At 50.9% G+C, this 21,177-nt stretch overlaps 1 protein-coding gene across 1 annotated transcript; it reads right to left on the reverse strand.

The window, feature by feature from the left end:
• Positions 1–9,427: 9,427 nt before the first annotated feature.
• On the reverse strand, positions 9,428–13,522 carry LOC120842041. Its single transcript, XM_040213062.1, has one exon. It carries the CDS (start codon positions 13,520–13,522, stop codon positions 9,428–9,430), a length of 4,095 nt encoding a protein of 1,364 aa, XP_040068996.1.
• Between the last annotated feature and the right edge of the window lie 7,655 nt (positions 13,523–21,177).

The raw sequence follows: 21,177 nt of genomic DNA on the forward strand, positions 1-21,177 counted from the left end.
CACGCTGATGGAGCGGTTTCGCTTCAACAGCCGCAGCCGCCGGGACGGGGAGACCCTCGGGCAGTTCGTCGCTGCGCTGCGAGGGTTAGCGAACACCTGCGCCTTCTTCGACCAGTTGGACTCGCTACTCCGGGACCGGTTCGTCTGCGGCATCAACAACCCCGCCATGCTGACGCGACTCCTGGAGCTCCCTGACCCCTCGCTGGACGACGCGGTGAAGGCAGCGCAGGCGATGGAAGCCGCAGCTAAGGACGCCAGCGAGATTGCGCGTGCGGCCGGCTCACCGTCGACGGAAGCAGCGGAACCGGCGGTGAACAAGATGGCGGCAAGGAGCGGTGCCTGCAGCCGCTGCGGTGCTGCCCACTCCCCATCACAGTGCCAGTTCGTCCAAGCACAATGTTTCACATGCGGGAGAACTGGGCACCTCGCACGTGTCTGCCGAGGGGGGAGGACGAGCGGCGGCCAGCAGCAGCAGCAGCAGCAGCCTGGTTCAAGCCCGGGTTCCAGCCAAGCCCGCGGCCAGGGTGGCCGTCGCAAGAGAACGCGGCGGGGACGAGCGGCACCAGATCCGGGCACCTCCTCAGCCAGGGTCCACGTCGTGGCCAAGGAACCGCAGATTTTCGACGTGTGGCACACCAATAGACTTTCATCGTCTGTGCCACCTTACTTGGTGTCAGTTGAAATCTGCGGCCACCACATCACCATGAAGCTGAACACAGGGGCCAGCGTGTCGGTCATGCCCGGGAAGCTGTTCAAGCGGACCTGACCTTACGTGTCTATCGAGGCGTCGGACATCATGCTGCGCAGCTACTCCGGGCAGCTTTCCCAGGTCCAGGGTCTGGTTCAAGTCAGCGTTCGTTTTGGCGACAGGGATGCAATCCTTCCTTTTTATTTAACCATGGGGTCGTCGCCGACGCTGCTGGGCCGGAACTGGATACATGCACTGGGTGTTCGGCTGCCGGAGTACCAAGAAGCTGCGCTGCACGTGGTGAAGGACGTCCCGAGCCTCCTGACCTACTTCCAGTCCTTGTTCCAGCCGGGGGTGGGCACCTTCGCCGGCACGACGGTCGGCATCCACGTACCCGAGGGAGCCCGGCCTCGGTTCTTCAAGCCGCGTCCACTGCCGTTCGCCCTGAAGGATGGGGTCACCCAGGAGCTGCAACGGCTTCAGCGAGAGGGGATCCTGGTGCCCGTCAAGACCTCCGAGTGGGCCGCACCAATTGTCCGAGTCCTCAAGCGAGACGGCCGCGTCAGGATCTGCGGGGACTTCAAGATCATCATCAACCCCGTCGCTACCGTCGAGAGGTACCCGCTGCCTCGGATAGAAGATCTCTGGTCGGCTCTGTCCGGGAGACAGAAGTTCTCCAAGCTCGACCTTCGAGATGCCTATCAGAAGCTGGCGCTCCAGGATGCCGCCTGGAAGTATGTCACCATTTCGACTACCATGGGACTCTTCCAGTACACGCGCCTACCGTTCGGCGTAGCCTCAGCCCCAGCCATCTTCCAGAGGGACATGGACAACCTCTTCGGGGGCATGAGGCACGTGGCGGTGTACTTGGACGACATCCTTGTTACCGGTACCGACGACGGGGACCACCTGCAGAACCTGCGCAAAGTCCTGACACGATTACAGGACGCCGTTCTCAAGCTGAGGCTGGACAAGTGCCTGTTCCTGACCCCCAGTGTGGAGTACCTGGGACACATCATCTCCGAGGCTGGCCTGGCCCCGGCACCCCGCAAGATTGAGGCCGTGCTCAAGGCGCCGAAGCCCAAGAGCAAGAAGGAGCTTCAGAGCTACCTCGGCCTTATCAACTTCTACAGGAGGTTCCTGCCCAACCTGTCGACGCACATGGAGCCGCTGCATCGCCTGCTTCGTGACGGTCAGCATTGGGCCTGGAAGAGGGAGCAGGACTTGGCCTTCCAGCACTGCAAAGAGTTGGTCATCAAGGCTGCAGTGCTGGTGCACTTCGATCCGGCCAAGCCTGTGGTCCTCACCGTGGATGCCTCGCCGTATGGGGTCGGAGCCGTCCCGTCGCACCGGTGTCAGGATGGTCAGGAACTCCCTGTTGCGTTTGCTTCTCGTCGTCTCCATGCGGCAGAGCAACGCTACAGCCAGCTCGACAAGGAAGGCTTCGCCCTCATGTTCAGGGTCGAGCGCTTCCACCAGTACCTGTGGGGCCGGAAATTCAAGGCGGTCACGGACCACAAGCCACTGCTGGGTCTGCTGGGGCCTGACAAGGCAGTCCCAGTGCAAGCATCGCCTCGTGTGGTACGCTGGGCCTTGACGCTGGTGGCTTACAGCTACAAGCTGGTCTACCGCCCTGAGAAGGACCTCGGACCTGCCGACGCCCTGAGCCGCCTGCCCCTGCCGGAGGTGCCTGCTGCCGTTCCAGAGCCAGCTGACGTGTTCCTGCTGGAGCGGGCCTACCCGGGGGTGCTCACCAGGACTGCGGTGGCGCAGGAGACCAGCCGGGACCCGGCCCTGTCTCAGGTGGTCAAGGCGGTTGCCCGAGGGGAGGAGCTGCGTCACCAGGCGTACAGCCACAAGACCGCCGAGCTGAGCTTGGAGCAGCTAGGGCTGCCTGCTGTGAGGTTCCAGGGTGGTGATTCCACAGAGTCTCCGGGCCAGGGTCTTGCAGTTGCTGCATGCGGGGCATCCTGGCATTTAAAAGACCAAAATGGTGGCACGGTCGCACGTTTGGTGGCATGGCTTGGACCAGGACATCGTGCACCAGGTGCAAGGCTGCCAAGTCTGCCAGGAGAACCAGCGAGCCTCGCTCCACGTGGAGATCACCCCCTGGCCGTTCCCACAGAGGCCGTGGTCCCGCTTGCACGTGGATTATGCGGAACCCTTCCAGAGCCACTACTTCCTGGTGGTAGTGGATGCCTTCTCGAAGTGGGTGGAGGCACTGCCAGTAAGGCTGCGAGGCTTCCACCCTCGGCCGTCGCTTGGGAGGACCAGCCCGCAGGGGGATCAACGACAGCACCAGTCGCGGCCAGTGGAGCGCCACCCACCACGGAGGCGACAAGCGTCTCCAGTCCTGTGGCACCAGTTGGACCGGTGCCACACCCAAATCCGGTCCCTGCAGCTCCACTGGGTGGAGCCTGACCGATTCAAGCAGCGCCCGGCGTTGCCACACCTGGCCCGTCGACTCCAGTGCCCAGGCGGGGTACACGGCAGCAAAGGCCACCTGACCGCTACTCGCCGGGGTAACCTTCGCCGTCAACGGTCCAGGACTTGACACGACCAGACACCGAGTCAGTGTCGGACGTGTGCATTGTTTATTCTTTTATTTTGTTTAAAAAAAAAAAAAGAACTGGGGCGAGGGATGTGACCAGTAGGTAGCGCCCCCTCCAGCCCGCCCGTCTGCGGCCGTCAGGCTCGGCGGCAACATTGGTCACCGCGCCAATAAACGCCATGGAGCGTACGCCGCCCCGGTCATTCATCGTTCACCCTCACAACCAGGCTGCGTGTCGTCTCTTCTCGGCGGGTGTTTCGGCCCCCTTCGTCTACGTTCTAGAAGGATCGTGACAGACACCGCACAGGCTGTTGCAATATAGGCTTGCGCTATAGGATTGGGATTCCTTAGGGGTTTGTGGAATAAAATGTCTGTGGTAGTTGTGACAGTACACACGGGCACTGGAAGCTAGGAAAATATGTAGCTCGCCTTAGTAGGTAGTGATATTCAATTGTGGGCGGGAAGTTAACCGAGCTTTAAAGGGGCACTGACACATCAAAATCATAGTTTTTTTTTTATTATCCGAAACGATTGAAAACGATGCCGGGACATTACCCTCAAAATTTGAAATTTGGGAATTCAGTATTTGTGAAGTAAAAAAACAATTTCCAAATGCCGAATTCGAAGTTCCCGCGCGATCGGCGCCGGTGCCTTGACGTCAAAAATCGCGGAGACCTGAGAGTCGACTTTCTTTCACCACTCCGTGCTGTTGCCATGGCGACCCAAAGCGAGGAGGAAAGGAGCGGGCGGCGGCGTTCCGGCGGACCGGTTTTGAGCGGTGTCGCCTGTTTTCCGTTGGAGGATACAAATCCAGGAGACGGCACCACAACGAACTCCCGATTTTTGGTATTTCAAAAAGAAGGGCCGTAGTGCGTTCGCAATTGCGTTAAAAAACATGTTTTACGATTGCCGTTATTAAATGTTATAGAGTTGTCGCCTACAAAGCTTCTAAATTCCCTGATTTTTGACGTCACCGATCAAAAGAAGCGAGGAGGCGAGAGGCGGGAAAATCAAACGCCAAAAATAAAAAGGCGCGCGCGCGCGCGCGGGAAAATTTTTTTTCGCGATGCGGTTTTTTTTGCGAGTGTATGACTGCAACTTGCATCGTTTTAGACAATAAAAATAAATACGACCTTTGGGGTGTCAGTGCCCCTTTAAGCAAGCAACGCAGATGGTTCACACGTGTTGTTTTTAACCTTTTCGCGAAACTCCATATGGAGTTTATTCCAGAACGATAAGCTTAGAACAAGCGAAAAGGTGCCGGCAAATCTTCCGGACACCATCTCTAGCCGGCTCTTAAGACGCCCCTTAACAGTTTTCGAAGGGTATTGACTGCAAGGAAGTGCTCTAGAGTCGATATCTGGTCTGCCAGAGCAACTGAACACTCTTCCTTCCAGCGACTGATACAAATAGTGCGATTTTTTCACCAACCTCTGAGGTATAACCTCTTATTTTTTAACGTTGAGTCACAGAACCAAATGGCCGCCGAGGTCTAAATTATTGCATTTAGAAAGAACAAGATTAGTACTAAATCTGATCCGAAGCGTTTTCCACATTAAAAAAACAGCGTGGAGATACAAAAAGAAAACATTTTATCGATTCTCATGATAAATTCTTTAAATGCCAATGGGCCCGAACGACAGCGGTCGTTGTCTTAAAATCGCACGCAGTTTCTCCTATGCTTTAAATATGGAAGTTTGTGTTTGTTTGCGAAACGAGGGCTCAGAAGAGCGTTTACGAAGTAGGTTGATCCCAATAAAGACTGGTTCAACCAACGAAATTGCTTTCTTGCCTATGTCACTTCCTTCACTGTTCACACCAATAGTTAATCAACAGAGGGCTAGTTAGAAGTTAAAACACTTCCAATAATCTGTAACAATTACAAGAATAAGGGCTCTAGATTTCCGTGGCAGTTGTCGATTTGCGAGGCATGCCAGTTAGGGGAAGCGAAATTGAATAAGAATTTCGCAGCTACCTTTTCGGCTGCTGCATAACTCAATTCATGTGTGATTAATGATGTCACTCTCCATGTTAGCAAGAGGGTCGCCTGTGCTACAAGTCGACATCGTGACCAATTTGTATAAACTGGCCCGGGCATGGTACTTTGTGAATCCAGCTGTAATTATAGTCAAACAAATTCATGAACGGAGTAAACATTTTAAACTGAAGCAATTTAGTGTTGTTCTTTTGTTTTTTGTTTTGTCGTTGTTTTTGTGGTTAAGTTACTGGATGTGAACGACAAATCCTAATATTTTCCGCAATGTTTATTTGATTTAATTTTTGTACCTCAAAATTACTGTATTGTAAATTGCTAGAGGGGTTGATTATTTGCGAAGTAGCTTCTAAACAATCGCATCCGCCTCAATGCCAGCAAAAAAAAACTTAAATTCCATTGAATCTACGGATCTAAACAAGGCTTGACAATAATCATACGATGAAACATATCTGGATTTAAAAAGTTCAAAAATATATATATTCCCGTCGTCATCGTTACCTCCACCACCACCATCATCACCACCACCATTATCATAGGTAGAGGCCTCATAACAGCCTCAGCCCAGGGCCCCCAAATGCCTTAATCCAGCACTGCCCACCTACACCATTACTTCCAGCGTGCTAGGCCAAAGCAGGCATTGAGTGCAGGTCCCCTTCAAGCTCAACTTATTAATCCTTTTTTTTTGCTCTATCATCTTTTAATGTTCGCAGCTACCAGTGCATGTTCGTGCCCTGCATCAGCTCACATGGGTAGTTTGATTGTCCACATTAATCTGCATTATGAACTGCAGTAAAGCACCGATGTAGTTTTCTTGCTATGTCCGTAAGCCAACCAGGCAGTGAGACCTACCCTCTCTGGACCAGTCAACCATTTTCTTGGACCGTGTTATCACACCCTTTACACATATATCTGCGCAGAGAACGAGGTCGGTCGATGAAAAGGAGACGCAAGATTAGATTTTTGGAGCTTGTAGTTCCATTTTACTCTCAATTTAGCCATGGGCCGAATATAGCAGTGTCGTGCAGTGAATGTGAGAGGAAAATCTGGGCCATAACGCTCAATCGTCAACGCTCTATCAAGTGAAGAATGTAATTTTCGCTATTAATCTGTTAATGGCATGAATGTTGTGTTGTTTATATCCTGTTTCACTTGAATTTTTTTTTTTTTTTTTACTTCGCCTAATTGTGTTACAAAACCTCGCAGGACATCATGCCTAGAGGAGACAGCTGCGTCTGCTTTATGAAGACCTTCCAGACCTGGACAACTGGCATGCCAGTGAGGATGGGTGTCGCTTCCTACAAGCTCATAGGCCTGGAGAAGGTAACTTCTAGTCTAAATAAAATATATGTCATCCAATGGCAGTGATGCAGTTCCTGTACCATCTGTTACAAAGCGCTTACTGTGCAACATCTTTTTACATTTCGTCAGAAGCTGAGGAAATTTTGGCAGTATTGTGTAGAAAGTAAGTTAATTTCGCTTCCTCAATACTAAACTACTAGCTACGGCCCTCTTTACTATTAGATTGTTGTACTATGCTTAGTTTAATTTTAAAAACTTGCGATATTTTAGTAATACACAACCCTACGGAAAGAATAAGCACAAGGATGGGCATCTTCTGAATTTTCACACCATATAGCATTTATTAGACGTTGGCGACTAGCTCAGATGACCATGAAGAGAGGGTGAGATAGGGTGAGGAAGCGAAAGGGAGAGGAAGCGAGGTCGGGGCGGCAGGAAAAACCGAGGAAGTGGTTAGCACAGTTAGAGTACTAGGGGATGGATCACTAGGAGAATACTTTATGGTGTTGAAAGTCGAAATATGTTTGTCCATGAGCAGGGCCGGCCTTTGGGGTGGGCGACCTGTGCAGTCGCACAGGGCGGCATTCATAGGGGGGCGCCGAAAGGGCCGCCGGGTCTTGCAGGGCTCAAACCTCGAGGGGATAAAATTAAAAACAAAAAACAACCGCATCGCGAAGGGCGCCCCCCCCCCCCCCCTTACATGTAGAAAAAGTTGGTGGCGCTCGCCGTTTGGCATTTCGACCGCAAAACCAACGACTAAGTTCTTGTTATAACTGGCGTCCATCAACTCGCAGCCACCTGCGGATGTTTTACTATAGAGAACCTCTCCTCCGTGAGATTCAAAGCGCCATGGAATGATTCATGAACGACTAGGCAAGCGATCACCTCCGCACAGCTCTCAAATTGCGAGCGGAGCAAAACCTGACTCGCGAAAAGCGATGGAGCCAGCATGCCGCACTCTTAGCGCAACTCACCAAACGGTGGCGCCAAACTCATCGGCGAGCAAATCAGTGTGTCGGAGCGAGTCACGGGGCAAAATACTATTGGAACGGATTCTTGCTCTTAGCTATCACGTGCTTCGCTCAGAGTCTCTGATTGGCTCGCAGAAAACGAAGGCTTCGCCCTTTACCAAGTTATTCTGAGCCGAAGAATGCCTTCGCTCGAAAGGTCTGACCGGGGGTAAAATGAACCCGATTCCTCCCGACATTCGAGCTGCGCTTCGGGCAACGCTCGCTGTGGAGTCTCTAGCAGTAAGCTAAACGAACCAATGCCCCCTCGGCATCCGGTGAGTATCTGTGCCTAGAGGCTTCAACCCCACTGAAAATAATATCTGTAAAGAACTTTGGATCCGCAGCTCTTTCTTTTTTGTGTGTGTTTCATCGACCAGCGACGACTCCGGATTCGCAATGCCGATCAGTGTTGCCAACTCAAAATTCAGAAACCCGCCGCGAGAATCCCGAAAACCGCAAAAAACAACTAAATTTATAATGTTGGGCAAGAATGGCCGAATCAAAGCAGGCAAACCCTGGTGTCCGACCTGAAGCTCGAACTCTTGCAGGGCAGCTCGCGGACCTTAAGTTACTCGTTTACATTGTTGTGTGGCACGACATTCTTTTTTCAAGTTAATGTTGTAAGCAAGAACATGCAATGCAAAACGAAGGACATCGTAGCAACCACCCAGCTGACGAAAGCATGCAGCGATTACATCGTGTAAAGACTCGGGGCTTGTCCAGGTAGTCGATCTCCGCTGGAGCCATGCGTCGCCCAGGACATCGGGCAGAGTTGGTAGCGAGCCAGGGTGTCTCTTCTCAAACTGTTTATTTACATACTATGTACAGTCTGCCGTTCGGCATGAGAACAACGTGAGAACACGAAGAGGGAGCGTAAAACCGCTCTTTTTATAATGTCCCCCTTCCCTACGTCCCTAGGCCAGGACGACGTTCCCCAACTGGTCAGGCACCGCCCACTCGCACGCACACGCACACACAGAGGATAAGTGCTCTTCCGGTTCCTCCAGGCTTGTATAGTGGCAGCCTTTCTTCAGTGACGCTTGAGATTTGGCCTTGCTCCTGGAATCTAGGTCGAGGTGACACCGAGAAGCTCATTCCCAAACGTCCGGGCACCGCCTATGAGCACGCCCAAACGGACACACCGGTTAATCCTTTTGTTGGCTCTAAGAGAGCACGAACGCCCGGAGGATACCGTCCCACTCCCTAGTCGGGACAGAGAAGACCTTGGACGCCGATATCCGGGCAGTTCCCGTTCACGGCCTATCTCCTTCTTTCGGCTTAGCAGGGATCACCGTGGCCGTTGGTTCCTGCTTGGACGCCTCAAAGAGAACGCATTTCCGTTTCAGCACCCAACTTGAGCCGGTATCGACGACGGCTTGTCTTGCTCTTTTGTCGACGGTACCAGGGCAGCGGGGAAAATAATCCCAGCTTGAGATTGTCAGCGAAAGGCGCGTCCTCGGGAATGTTACAAAACGGGTGGCGATCCGCGTCCAGGTCCGGCCGCGAAGGTCGTTCGTTACAGCTCCTCCACGCAAAGGCAGATCTCGGAAGGGGAGGAGTATCAGCCGCTTTCCTGGAGAGATCAGCTTCGAAATCGTCGTGAGTAGCCAACACATCAAGAGAGACACAAACCGCTACAACCAAATCCAGCGAGCGGCAGCACCCTCTCCCCAACCGCCAGGCCTTTTTTCTGCGGCAATAAACCTATCACTTTTTCTGCCATTGACACCACCAAGAAAAGCCCGGACAACATTGCACAAAGGGCAACATTGCACAAAGCGAAATCGCTGACATGTGTGAAGATTACAAAAAGTAAAAGAAAACGCAATGAAACTTCTTAAAATTTGGCCCAACTCGCAAGGCAACATCCAGAACAAACAATCTCAAAACGACCTGCTAAGTCCGTCTACGTTGGAGTTAGCCGCCCCCCTCTTGTACTTAACCGTGAAGGTTAATTCTTGTAAAGCCAAACTCCACCGCAGAAGTCGGGCATTTTTTGTCGACATTTGAGTTAGCCATGTCAAAGGACAGTGGTCTGTGACGAAAACGAACGGAGCTCCGTAAAGGTAACAAGAGAGCTTTTGAGTTGCCCAAATTAAGCCGGCGCATTCCTTTTCCGACGCACTGTAAGCCTCCTCTCGGCTGCTGAGTTTCCGGCTTGCGTACAGCACGGGGTGCTCCTCTCCCGCATCATCCTCCTGACATAAAATCACCCCCAAGCCGCGATTACTGGCATCGCACTGCACTATAAACGAGCGTCTATAATCCGGGGCCCGAAGTATGGGGGAACAGCAGAGGGAATTTTTCAAGCCCTGGAAGGCCTGTTCTTTTTTTTCGTCCCATCGAATCTTATCGGGTTCGGTCTTCCGCAGCGCATCGGTTAGGGGGCTAGCCTTTTCTGAGTACTGAGGGATATAGCGTTGGTAATACCCCGTCAGCCCCAAAAAAGCCCTTATGCCAGTTTTTTTCTCAGGTCGCGGGAAGTCTCTTACAGCCTCAACCTTGAGTTCGTCGGGCCTTCTTAGCCCCTGACCCACGATATGGCCGAGGTATCTAACCTCGCCTCTCGCCAGCTGACACTTACTTGGTTTCGCGGTTAGACCCGCGCTCCTCAACCTTTCAAATACGTCAGAAAGGTGGTTCATGTGATCTGCCCAAGTTGTCGAAAAAATGGCGATGTCGTCTAGATACGGTAGCGCGTAGCTTTCCGCCCCACGCAAAATTCTGTCCATCATTCGCGAGAAACAGAACGGAGCGTTTTTAAGGCCGAAGCTCAAAACCAACGGGCGGAATGTGCCCGTTGGGGTCACGAAGGCTGCGTAATGGCTAGCTCTTTCCGTCATCGGGACCTGCCAGTATCCGCGCACTAGGTCTAAAGTCGAAACGTATCTAGCCCCACTAACCGTCTCAACTCTTTCCTCCACGTTGGGAATCGGGTAAGCCTGGTCTCTGGTGATTGCATTGAGTTTGCCATAGTCAATGCATGGTCGGGGATCCCTTCCCGCAGCCTCTACGATGATCATAGGGGAAGAGTAATCACTTTCACACGGAACGATTACCCCTAAGTGCAGCATGCGCTCCACCTCGTCTTTTAAGATAGCCTGCTGCCTTGGTGACATGCGATAGGGACGGGATCGTACCGCGACGTTTGATGTTAGCTCAATGTCATGCGTGGCAAGGGAGGTTCGTCCGGGAGACATTGAGAACAAGTTCTCGTACTTTTCCAGAAGATCTCTCAATTCAGCCCGCTGTGAGACCGAAAGATCCTCCGAACGAACCGCCTGAGCCATGACTTCATTTACTCCGACCGGCGCTCCAGCCTCCCAAAGTAGCGGAACATCAGTCTGAACTTCCTCTGGGGCGTTTAGTGTCAAGTTCACCACTTCCGTTTCGCTCACGTAACCCTTCATCAGATTGCAGTGATAGATTCTGATTTCCTTTCTCTTGCCTCTGGTTTCGATTGCGTAGTTAGTATCCGACAGCTTTTGAGTCACCTTGAATGGTCCCTCCCACTGCACCTGTAGCTTATTTTGGCGTGAGGGACGAAGCAAGAGGACTTGATCGCCCGCCCGGTACTCCCGGACACGGGCGTTTCGGTCGTAATACCGTTTCGCTCTGATCTGGGCCTCGCGCATATTAACCTCCGCTATCTCACTCGTGCTTCGGAATCGCTCTAGCAGATCAAGAATGTACTCTACCACACTCGGATCGGATCCCTTGGTCTCCCAAGTTTCGCGGAGCAGCCGCAGGGGAGTCCGCAAACACCGTCCATACACTAGTTCGGCCGGGCTGAAGCCGGTTGCCTCGTGAGTCACGGAGCGCAGCGCGAACAACATTGCCGGCAGGCAGGCGTCCCATTCGTTCCCACTCTCATAAGTTAGGGCCCTCAGAACCCGCTTCATAACTGAGTGACACCTCTCGACACTGTTTGACTGCGGGTGATATACTGAACTGTGTATAACCTTTATACCGCACCTCTCGAGGAAACCAGTAGTCAAAGCGCTTGTGAAAACGCTCCCTTGGTCGCTCTGGACCTCTTGGGGGAAGCCTACCCTCGCAAAAATTGACAGAAGTGCGTTCACCACCTCCACTGAACTCTGTTCCTTCATGGGGACCGCTTCGGGGAACTTGGTAGCCGCGCACATGACCGTTAGAGCATAGCGGTACCCCCCCTTAGTAGCCGGAAGAGGACCCACCACATCAATGACCACCCGCCTGAATGGCTCCGAGATTATCGGCACAAGTCTCAGGGGCGCCTTGCATTTTTCATTGGGTTTTCCCACTCTCTGACAGACATCGCACGCCCGCACCTGAGACTCGGCATCTCGGAAGCATCCCGGCCAGTAGAATTCCGTGAGGAGCCGATCTTTCGTCTTTTTGTTGCCCAAGTGACCGGACCATCCCGCTCCGTGGCACAGGCGCAACACATCCGCTCGATATTTCTCCGGCACTACCAGCTGATCGAACGTGCGACCCGACCGATCTCGGTAGTGTCGGTACAGCACACCATCACGGACAGGAAATGAAACGTTTTTCCTGGCCACGCCCTCCTTGGAGGTTTCCCACACCTTATCTAGACTAGGATCAGCTTTTTGCTCCTTGATCAGAACTTCCTTCGTTACGGACACGAGTTTCTCAAAGTTTCCCGACGTCGGGGGCAATATTAACTCGTCCAGTTCGGTTAGCTGCTCTTGGCGAGTTTTTTTTTCGACCGCGACGTTTTCCTCACTCCCCCGGTCTTTCTCTGCTTCCCCGGAACTGGTTTGCTCCGAGACCCCCGTCGGCGGATCCTTCGGTTTTCCTGGGCTAGCCTCGTCATAACTGAGCCGCGTGGAAATCTCGCGAGCTTTAGCCCTCGTGAGCGCTTGAACGAGTCCCTCCCCGAGGCTCTTGCCCTGTTCTTTCAAAATCCTGTCTGTTCGGTTCGAAAATAGGTAGGGGTACTGTGGCGGCAGTTTGTCTGAAACAGCCGCCTCAGTACGCACCTCTCCGAATGGTCCAGAAATCAGAACATCGGCCACAGGGAGACACACGCTCCCCTCGTCCAGCACCGACTTGATCCAGCTACATTTCCCATTGTAATGGGTCTCAGTAACGTACGACGGGTGAATTAGGTCAATGGTAGCCCCACTGTCGCGCAACACGCGGCACGACTTTCCGTTCACTGTCATGTCGAAAAGATACGGACTCAGGAGCTCCTCATTCTCCTCGCACTTACTCGCTAAGGCGAAAACCACCTTTGGTTTTTGACATCCCGCGGCAATGTGCCCAGTTTCATGGCAATTGAAGCACCTTATTGGCCTCCTGGCCTCAAAGGGTTTCTTCTTTTGCTGACTGTCTGGCCCGTTGCCCCGGGAGGTCGTGGAGATATTCTCCTCCTTGTCTTCCTCCTTTCGTGACTCTGTTCTTTTCCAGCCCCCTTTTTTCCGCTCATCTCCGCTTTCCTTCTCAAAGGTTCTCCTCATTCCCTCTTTTCCGCCTCTACGGGAACTGTACTCATCCGCAAGGTCTGCGGCTCGATAAACAGAGTCTACTCCTGACTTATCTTGAATCCAGGTTCGCATGCTTTCAGGAAGAGTCTTATAGAACTGTTCGAGCGCGACCGTCTCCAGCATTTTCTCTTTGTCGTCATACGACTCGGCGACCTTCATCCATTCGACAAGGTACGACCGAAGTTCGTATGCGAACTCCGCATAACTGGCTTCCGACTTTTTGGTCACGCCCCTGAACTTCTGTCTGAACGCTTCTGCCGACAGCCGATACTTCTTGAGCAGGCAGCTCTTCACGCGGTCGTAGTCGTCCGAGTCGTCCGCGGATAACCTCGCGATTACCCCGGCTGCCTCGCATGGCAGAACACTCAGCAACCTTCTGGCCCAAGATACCCGATTAAAACGGGCCCTCTCGCAAGCTCTCTCGAAGTTTACCAGGTAGAGGCCCATTTCCTGTCCCACCTTGAAAGCCTGAATAAGCTTCGTCATGCCATAGAGACTTCGGGTGCCCTCTACCTCCGATTCCCGTCCTCCGCTCGCTTTCCTTAGCTCCACCTCGAGACGAAGTTTTTCTAGTTCTAATTCCTTGAATTTTGCTTCGTCTCCTTTTTTGTTTTGATTTTTTCCCACATCTCTTCGATTTCCTCGTTGTCAAGTTTTTCGTCCTGGATAGCCTTAACAAGCTCCGGTTTTTTCATCGATGTGTTCGCGTCTACCCCGAGGTCCTCACACAAGTCGAGCAACTGACACTTTAGCAAACGCTGCAGATCCATGTCTGCGACCTATCTGGGTGGCAAAACTCTGCACTACCGACACACAACAACCTTAAAATTGCCTTTTCGGTAGTTACTTACGCCCCTGCAAAATACACCTCGATCTTACAGGCCTGGCGACAGAGAAAAGATGCCGTCACTCACCAGACTCGGCTCACGGCCCATGAGATCCGTTGTTGCTGCCGCTCAATGGTCGTAGCTGTCGATCCCACCGTCCGCCATCCAGTTGTAAAGACTCGGGGCTTGTCCAGGTAGTCGATCTCCGCTGGAGCCATGTGTCGCCCAGGACATCGGGCAGAGTTGGTAGCGAGCCAGGGTGTCTCTTCTCAAACTGTTTATTTACATACTATGTACAGTCTGCCGTTCGGCATGAGAACAACGTGAGAACACGAAGAGGGAGCGTAAAACCGCTCTTTTTATAATGTCCCCCTTCCCTACGTCCCTAGGCCAGGACGACGTTCCCCAACTGGTCAGGCACCGCCCACTCGCACGCACACGCACACACAGAGGATAAGTGCTCTTCCGGTTCCTCCAGGCTTGTATAGTGGCAGCCTTTCTTCAGTGACGCTTGAGATTTGGCCTTGCTCCTGGAATCTAGGTCGAGGTGACACCGAGAAGCTCATTCCCAAACGTCCGGGCACCGCCTATGAGCACGCCCAAACGGACACACCGGTTAATCCTTTTGTTGGCTCTAAGAGAGCACGAACGCCCGGTGGATACCGTCCCACTCCCTAGTCGGGACGGAGAAGACCTTGGACGCCGATATCCGGGCAGTTCCCGTTCACGGCTTATCTCCTTCTTTCGGCTTAGCAGGGATCACCGTGGCCGTTGGTTCCTGCTTGGACGCCTCAAAGAGAACGCATTTCCGTTTCAGCACCCAACTTGAGCCGGTATCGACGACGGCTTGTCTTGCTCTTTTGTCGACGGTACCAGGGCAGCGGGGAAAATAATCCCAGCTTGAGATTGTCAGCGAAAGGCGCGTCCTCGGGAATGTTACAAAAGGGGTGGCGATCCGCGTCCAGGTCCGGCCGCGAAGGTCGTTCGTTACAATCGACAATTATCGCGATGTCGGGTACGGAACTGCAACTGGCAACTGCGAACGGTCTTGCCGAGAGCATGGGTGTTGACAGTGTGATGAAACCGGCCCCTCGACTGCGGCGGAAAAAGCGCCCATTCTTTTAAGAGTGCCAAGACGAGGTTGATGATGTCGAGACAAAATTCAAGCGAGAGTTCTTCTACGAGATGACTGACACCGTAAGATGTCGATTGAAGAACGCTTCATGCAAATGGAGCAGCACGGGAGCTTCTGGGGGTTCCTTTACGGCCTTACCGGATTTCCCGACGAAGCAGAACTTCTTAAACTTTGCCAAGACCTTCACCATGCACTGAGAGTCTGAGACACCTAGAAAGTGCAGGCATCGACGTTACAGATCTCTGCGAAGAGCTCATCTAACTATGCAGCTTGCTGCCCACTGAAAGCAGTGCTCGCCAGGACGTCCTCCAGTTCATTCTGAACAACCATCTATGTGACAAATTCCCTTTACGTGGGTGTCATTGAGCATCCTCCTCACTTTGCCAGTGTCAGTGGCCACCGCTGAGAGGAGTTTCTCAAAATTAAGGCTTATTAAGACATACCTAAGATCAACCATGGCAGATGACAGGATATTGTCATTGGCAATTTTGTCCATTGAAAACAGGATAGCGTCTAGCCTGGATACGTCGCAAGACGTAGCCAAATTTGCGATGTTGAAGGCTCGGAAGGTTGCCCTCTAGGGTATTTGACATGGTTAACTTGTGCTTCTATTTTCTCTGTCCATCAGACGTTAGCTAGCCATGGGAGACCCGCATCTGAAGTTTGGTTAATCTAAGAAATAAATGATTCTTGAACCTTCGAACACGGTGCCGACAAAACTGTCAATGCTCGCCAACGTCGTTCGTTTTTAGGATGTGGTTTTCGCGACCATTCGCGCTGGGTCACTGTGGCATTTTTGCTAACAACATGATGTTGGGTGCGAAAATAGTGTGTGTGTGTGTGGGGGGGGGGGGGGAGCACGGCTGCAGTTTGCCCACGGCGCTTGCTGCTCTAAGGCCGGCCCTGTCCATGAGATTTTTATTTCTGGAAGTCGTTAGCGAAACCAGCGCGCTCACCTTCTACTTTACACAGGCTACTCAAGTTTCATATCTAGAGCTGACAATATTTGGAGTGTCTGCAATAATTTGTATCGGTATTAGTTCGTCCTGGCAAGTTGGCTCGCAGCGTTATGTGCATGGATGCACGACAGAGAAGCGACACCCGCGCTCTGTTAAATATAGCCACATGGCACTATAAATTAAATGTTCTGTTAAATCTCTTATTTAGTTCTCATCTCTAAAAATCTGGCTGAAACTGCTGAAGAACATGGCCTATCAAGGTTAACTTTAACTCAAGGAGCTTCAATGCCAGATAAATGAAAGATGACGCATTTGTTTTCTACTGCTGCATGACATAAACATACGTTGAAAATACTATTGGCAAACTTTGCTCAATAAGCAGGCTTTGTTTTTGTCTCTGTGCAGTTGTATGGCAGCTTGAATGGCTCTTGTCTCAACATTGTCTCAACCCAACTGACTAGCTCGTTGGGAATTTGAAGAAATCGAATATCCCGGTACGCTATCCCGGTAGGTGTGACATGGCATCTAAGAGTCATTAGCATCGTTTACCCAATCTTACAGACCTGTTCTGCGAAGCACGGAACAATTTTTTGTTTTATATTTCGAACAAGCGCCCGAAGCAAGTCTGATTTAGCCAGTACGCTGTTGAATAAAGTCTGGGGTGCACTATGAGAACCAGCTCTTGCTGCATGTCACCAAGTTTGAAAAAAAGCTTTGCCTTCAGCCGAGACTTGTGCTTGTAAAAGAAGGCAACCAATTCCGCTGTTCACCTAACAATACACCCATAGATCGATAAAAGAAGTAAGTTTGCATTTCGAAATAACATTAAGTGAGAAATAGCATACTCTTTGTGGTTATGATCCCTCCCCTCTTTTATTGTGACGTTTGTGCAATGATGTGCCTCTTGGCCTCATTAAAAATAACCAACCAAAATAAGAACTTACTATTCTGCTTTGTCACGTGACCGATGGTTGCATCTGTTTTCTCCACGTCAGTTGTTGGACAAATAGAACTGCTGGGACTGCCTCTCTTTGATGCGGATGGTGGTCAACACTGAAAGAAGCGAAGCTCGGACGTTCATGAATCACTCTCCTAGGCAACGTAACAAACCATTTCACTTTAAAACATGGACTTGGTGTGTGCAAAGCAGCTGAAGCGGAAACAACACATACACAAATTGTAAATGAACACGGGCAGTTCGACTAGCTTGCAGAAATGTATTGATTTGACACTTTAATCTGCCAAGGCAAATGAGGACTACTCAAGTCAACCGTAGCCAGATTTAGGTGCCTAAGCTGAGCCGAAAATTAAGCCGAATTGAGAACGTCGAGCCGAATTGAAACATTCAGCTGAACTGGCTATTCACCCGAATCGGAGCATCCAGCCGAATCGAATCTTTAAGTCGAACTGGGGCTTCAGGCGAATGGACACTTCAGTTGAATCGAGATGACACCTCTACAGTCCGATATATTTTTTTAATAACGAAACTGCGCCTAATTAAGCTCCGAATATAGTAAATTTTGGAATGAAAGAAAAATAAACTCCAATAAACTTCAAATTTTCGGCAAACAATAAATTCGGAAAAACATCTTTCGAATTCGGCAAGAAAAGTAAACTCTGAAAACACGAAATCCTAGGCTATATATAACATTCAATAAAAAAAAATGCGAACACATACAGAAATATTTTTTCCCTTTATACAACTTCTGCGCAGAATAATTTTGTTGCGTGCCCCAGTTTGCCGCGTGCATCACTGGCTTCCCATTTGAGCGGCTCCTCAAACTCTATTATTCTTCTGTCGTCTTCAGCCCCGGGGCTTGCGGGGATTCGACGTCGAAGTCTGGTGGCACGTCTCCGCGCGCGCGAACATCGCCGTCCCTGAGGCGTTCGCGGCTTTGTGCGGCGTGCGACTCTGCCAGGGCATGTCAACAAACGTCGGCGGGATTTCCTTATTACACGACAATGGGGATCCCATATTTCCCCGTCCAACGCGGACGTCCAAATATCAGTCGTCCTTCATTTATACATACGAGTGGCCTTATTTTTTTCCCATTTCTCGCACAATCCTAGCTTTTCTTTTATTCTTGGCCCTCTTGTCGGAAACCAAAAGACGACAATTTTGTCAGCGCTAGCGATGAAGCTTGCTTTGCTCGACGCGTGTTGTTTGTTCTTTTCCCCCCAAATATCACGACATTCCGACCGCTACGCTGTGGGAACCGTCGCGCAGAAAACCAAAAACAGAAAAAGCTTTAGTGTACACTTCTCCATCTTGCAGCCACTCCTCTAATATTCGACGACAGCAAATGCAGCAGTATCCTACCACTTGTCCCACACTCTTGACATTTTTGGAATTGAGCAGCGGCGGCTGGACAGCGCGCAATCGCAGATTTTATTTTTTATATTATTTTATTAAGCTTTTAACAAACCGGCAACAGCTATAAAAACAAACATAAATTGGCGCCAACTAAAAGAAAAAAAAAGTTTTGAAAACTTTGCAGTGCGAGGCTTGAAAACATTAAAGTTGGAGATATGACATCTGGCAAAAAGCAATGCGGAGAGCAAGGCGTCTGCTACTTTGCGCAGGAGTTGCGGTGGCATAATGACGCCGAGCTCTGCTTGGATTGAAAGGATAGTGGGCGGATCTATCGGCTACGGGCCTTGAGGTCTGACACTCTGTTTTTCTTTTTTTTTCTTTTTTTTCTTTTTTCAACCAGTCAATAAAAGCTTGGCGTCGTTCTGACGTCATTGCAACTTGTGTATAAGAAGCAGACGGCTTGCTCGTCGAATTATTTTCTCTGTAACTATGGTTTGTTTCGGGTGAGTGAAACCTAGTGTTCCCGGCAATGACGCAGAATATTTCGCAAAAGTCAGGACCAGCCGTGAGCGCCACGGAGTGATAGGATTCTTGAGGCCTCTTTTCCTCTATAGACTAAAGGCTCACTCACATTGCTCCATTTTCTTACGTTAAGTTACGTTACGAAATATTTCGTTGAAGTCACCGGGACATCTCTGCTTCATATTAAGCGAGGTTACCAGTTCAAGGAGAAAGAATGACAGGCAACATTCACGACACTAATGTTTCGGTGAGTTATACGTAACGTAACTTAACGTAAGGAAATAGGGCAGTGTGAGCCAGCCTTAAGTTTGCCTGTTTTCATCAAATCGTTCAATTACGCAGGACTGACTAAGTACTCAATAGACGGTTTTTAAAAGTGCGGTCCACTGCCTGGCCGCCATTATTTTTTGGCACTTGTGGGTTCGGCACGAACTCGGCTCAGCTAGCATCGGAAACCAGTGCTGCGTCAACATTCGGCGAGAACTCGGCATCAATCAGGTGCCTCATGCCCAAGCGATGGCGACCGCCAACGACGTTGCTTGACAGACTTTTAGAAAGGGTCTTTTATCCGAAGCGCTAGGGCCCTCACAATACGCCCCTTGTGCCGTGGATAAGGCGAGACAAGGTTTTTTTTATTTATTTTTTTTGGTTCAACACGTATTTTTTATGCGTGATAATATATAAATGGGCTTGTGTATTGACCAGTGTTGCGGAGTTGCCACTCCGGAGTTGGCATGATTCCGGAATCATTCCGCATTTTCGCGACCCCGGAATGGAATGGGAATGGAATGGCGGCAACGTTCAGGGGAATGGAATGGGAATGGAATTAGATGCTTTTGGGCCGGAATGGGAATGGAATGGGCCAGGCTCATTATATATATATATATTTTTTACGTTTAGCTATACTGAGCCAGTCAGGGATTCGGTTGTTAAAAAATAAAATGAGCGGTAAACTGCGAACCCGCGAAAGGCCCTAACAGACTTGTACGCGAAAAAAAATGCAATACAAAAAACAAGCGTCAAAGCAAAGAACAAAGGGGGGAGGTGGGGGGGGAGCGGCGGTGGCGCCTTTCACTATGAAGTTTAGCACATATCCGAATGCGTCTGCGCCTGTAATATTGCACGGCTCAAGGGTACGTCATCAGCCGACGTGAACGTGACCCGCTGCTTTGGTGATCCGATACCCAGGAAGGAGGCCAGACGTGGCCTCGCTGTGTGGACCCAGACTTCGTACACCTGCGACTCGTGTCGAGCACGCTGTTTCTTGGAGAGCTCGCACCTGTGCCGGCCATCTCAAGTCGCAATCCACGAAGTCTCTGTTTGAGTGATTCTAGGCCAAACTTGAAGACTGCCATTCATGCGTTGGAGGCGGAGAGTCGGCAGGAAGGACCGTCACAACAGGGATGCCACCGTATTGATTTTTCAACCGTAACAGAAGATAAGACATGTGCTTCAGGATGCTTCAGGTGATCAACACTTCTCGAAAATTTAAAATGCAACTGCATGCATGGTCTTCAACGAGGTCACCTACAACGAAAGTATGTATTGTCCAGTAGCGTACCAACTTGTTTTTGAGTGGAGGGGGGGGGGGGGCAAATCATACCCTCCCCCCAAAGGCCGGGGGCGATGCCCTTGGTGTCCCCTGGACGCCGCCAGCCAGTGTTTGCCCAGTGGCGGCTGTTTCAGGGGGGGGGGGGGGGGGGGAGGGCAAATCACATGCCTTGCCCTCCGACTCTGAAAACTGGGGGGGCAAGCGCCCCCCCTTGCCCCCCCCCCCCCCCCCCCCCTCCGCTGGCTACGCCCATGGTATTGTCCTTTCATACAGCAGCGTGGGTAAAGTTTCATGTTCAAGGCAACACCTACAGATTCAAGAATACTATCCCACCGTGACGTCATGTGATTATTGGACAGGGAAGTGGTGATGTTTTCGTGGAATTTATTTAGAGGTTGAAGTCTTTTCGCATCACTGGTCAGTCGGACAGGGTGCCAGGGAAGGGACCACGGTCAATCCTTGATGGAACGTTCTTTAAACCCATCGAGGACTCTTCGTCCGGAACCACTACCTTCAAGGCGAAGTGCCAAGCCTGCGGCAAAGTAATTTCGGGACAAAAAACAAAACAAAAAAGCTTCCACTTCAAACTTAAAACCTCATCTCAGTTGGCATCTCAAAAAAATTTGAAAATGTATCGCATTATCAGATTTATATTTCTGCCTTCCCTAAAAGATATTCTTGTATTTGTATTTTCAAAAACATTTTGCCTTTTTTAAAAATGTATTTCCGTTACGTATCGCGATACATTTTTCCAGATATATTTGAGACTTGAGTATCAGTATCCTAGCAAATATTTTCATCTATCTCAGTATTTGTATTTCCAAATACATTT

This window comes from Ixodes scapularis, unplaced genomic scaffold, assembly GCF_016920785.2.
Source record: "Ixodes scapularis isolate PalLabHiFi unplaced genomic scaffold, ASM1692078v2 PGA_scaffold0__279_contigs__length_252992795, whole genome shotgun sequence".
NCBI lineage: Eukaryota > Metazoa > Arthropoda > Arachnida > Ixodida > Ixodidae > Ixodes > Ixodes scapularis.

Excerpts from the sequence above, each read along its gene's own strand:
- LOC120842041 (XM_040213062.1), bottom strand. The coding sequence starts at position 13,522 with ATGACGAAGCTTATTCAGGCTTTCAAGGTGGGACAGGAAATGGGCCTC.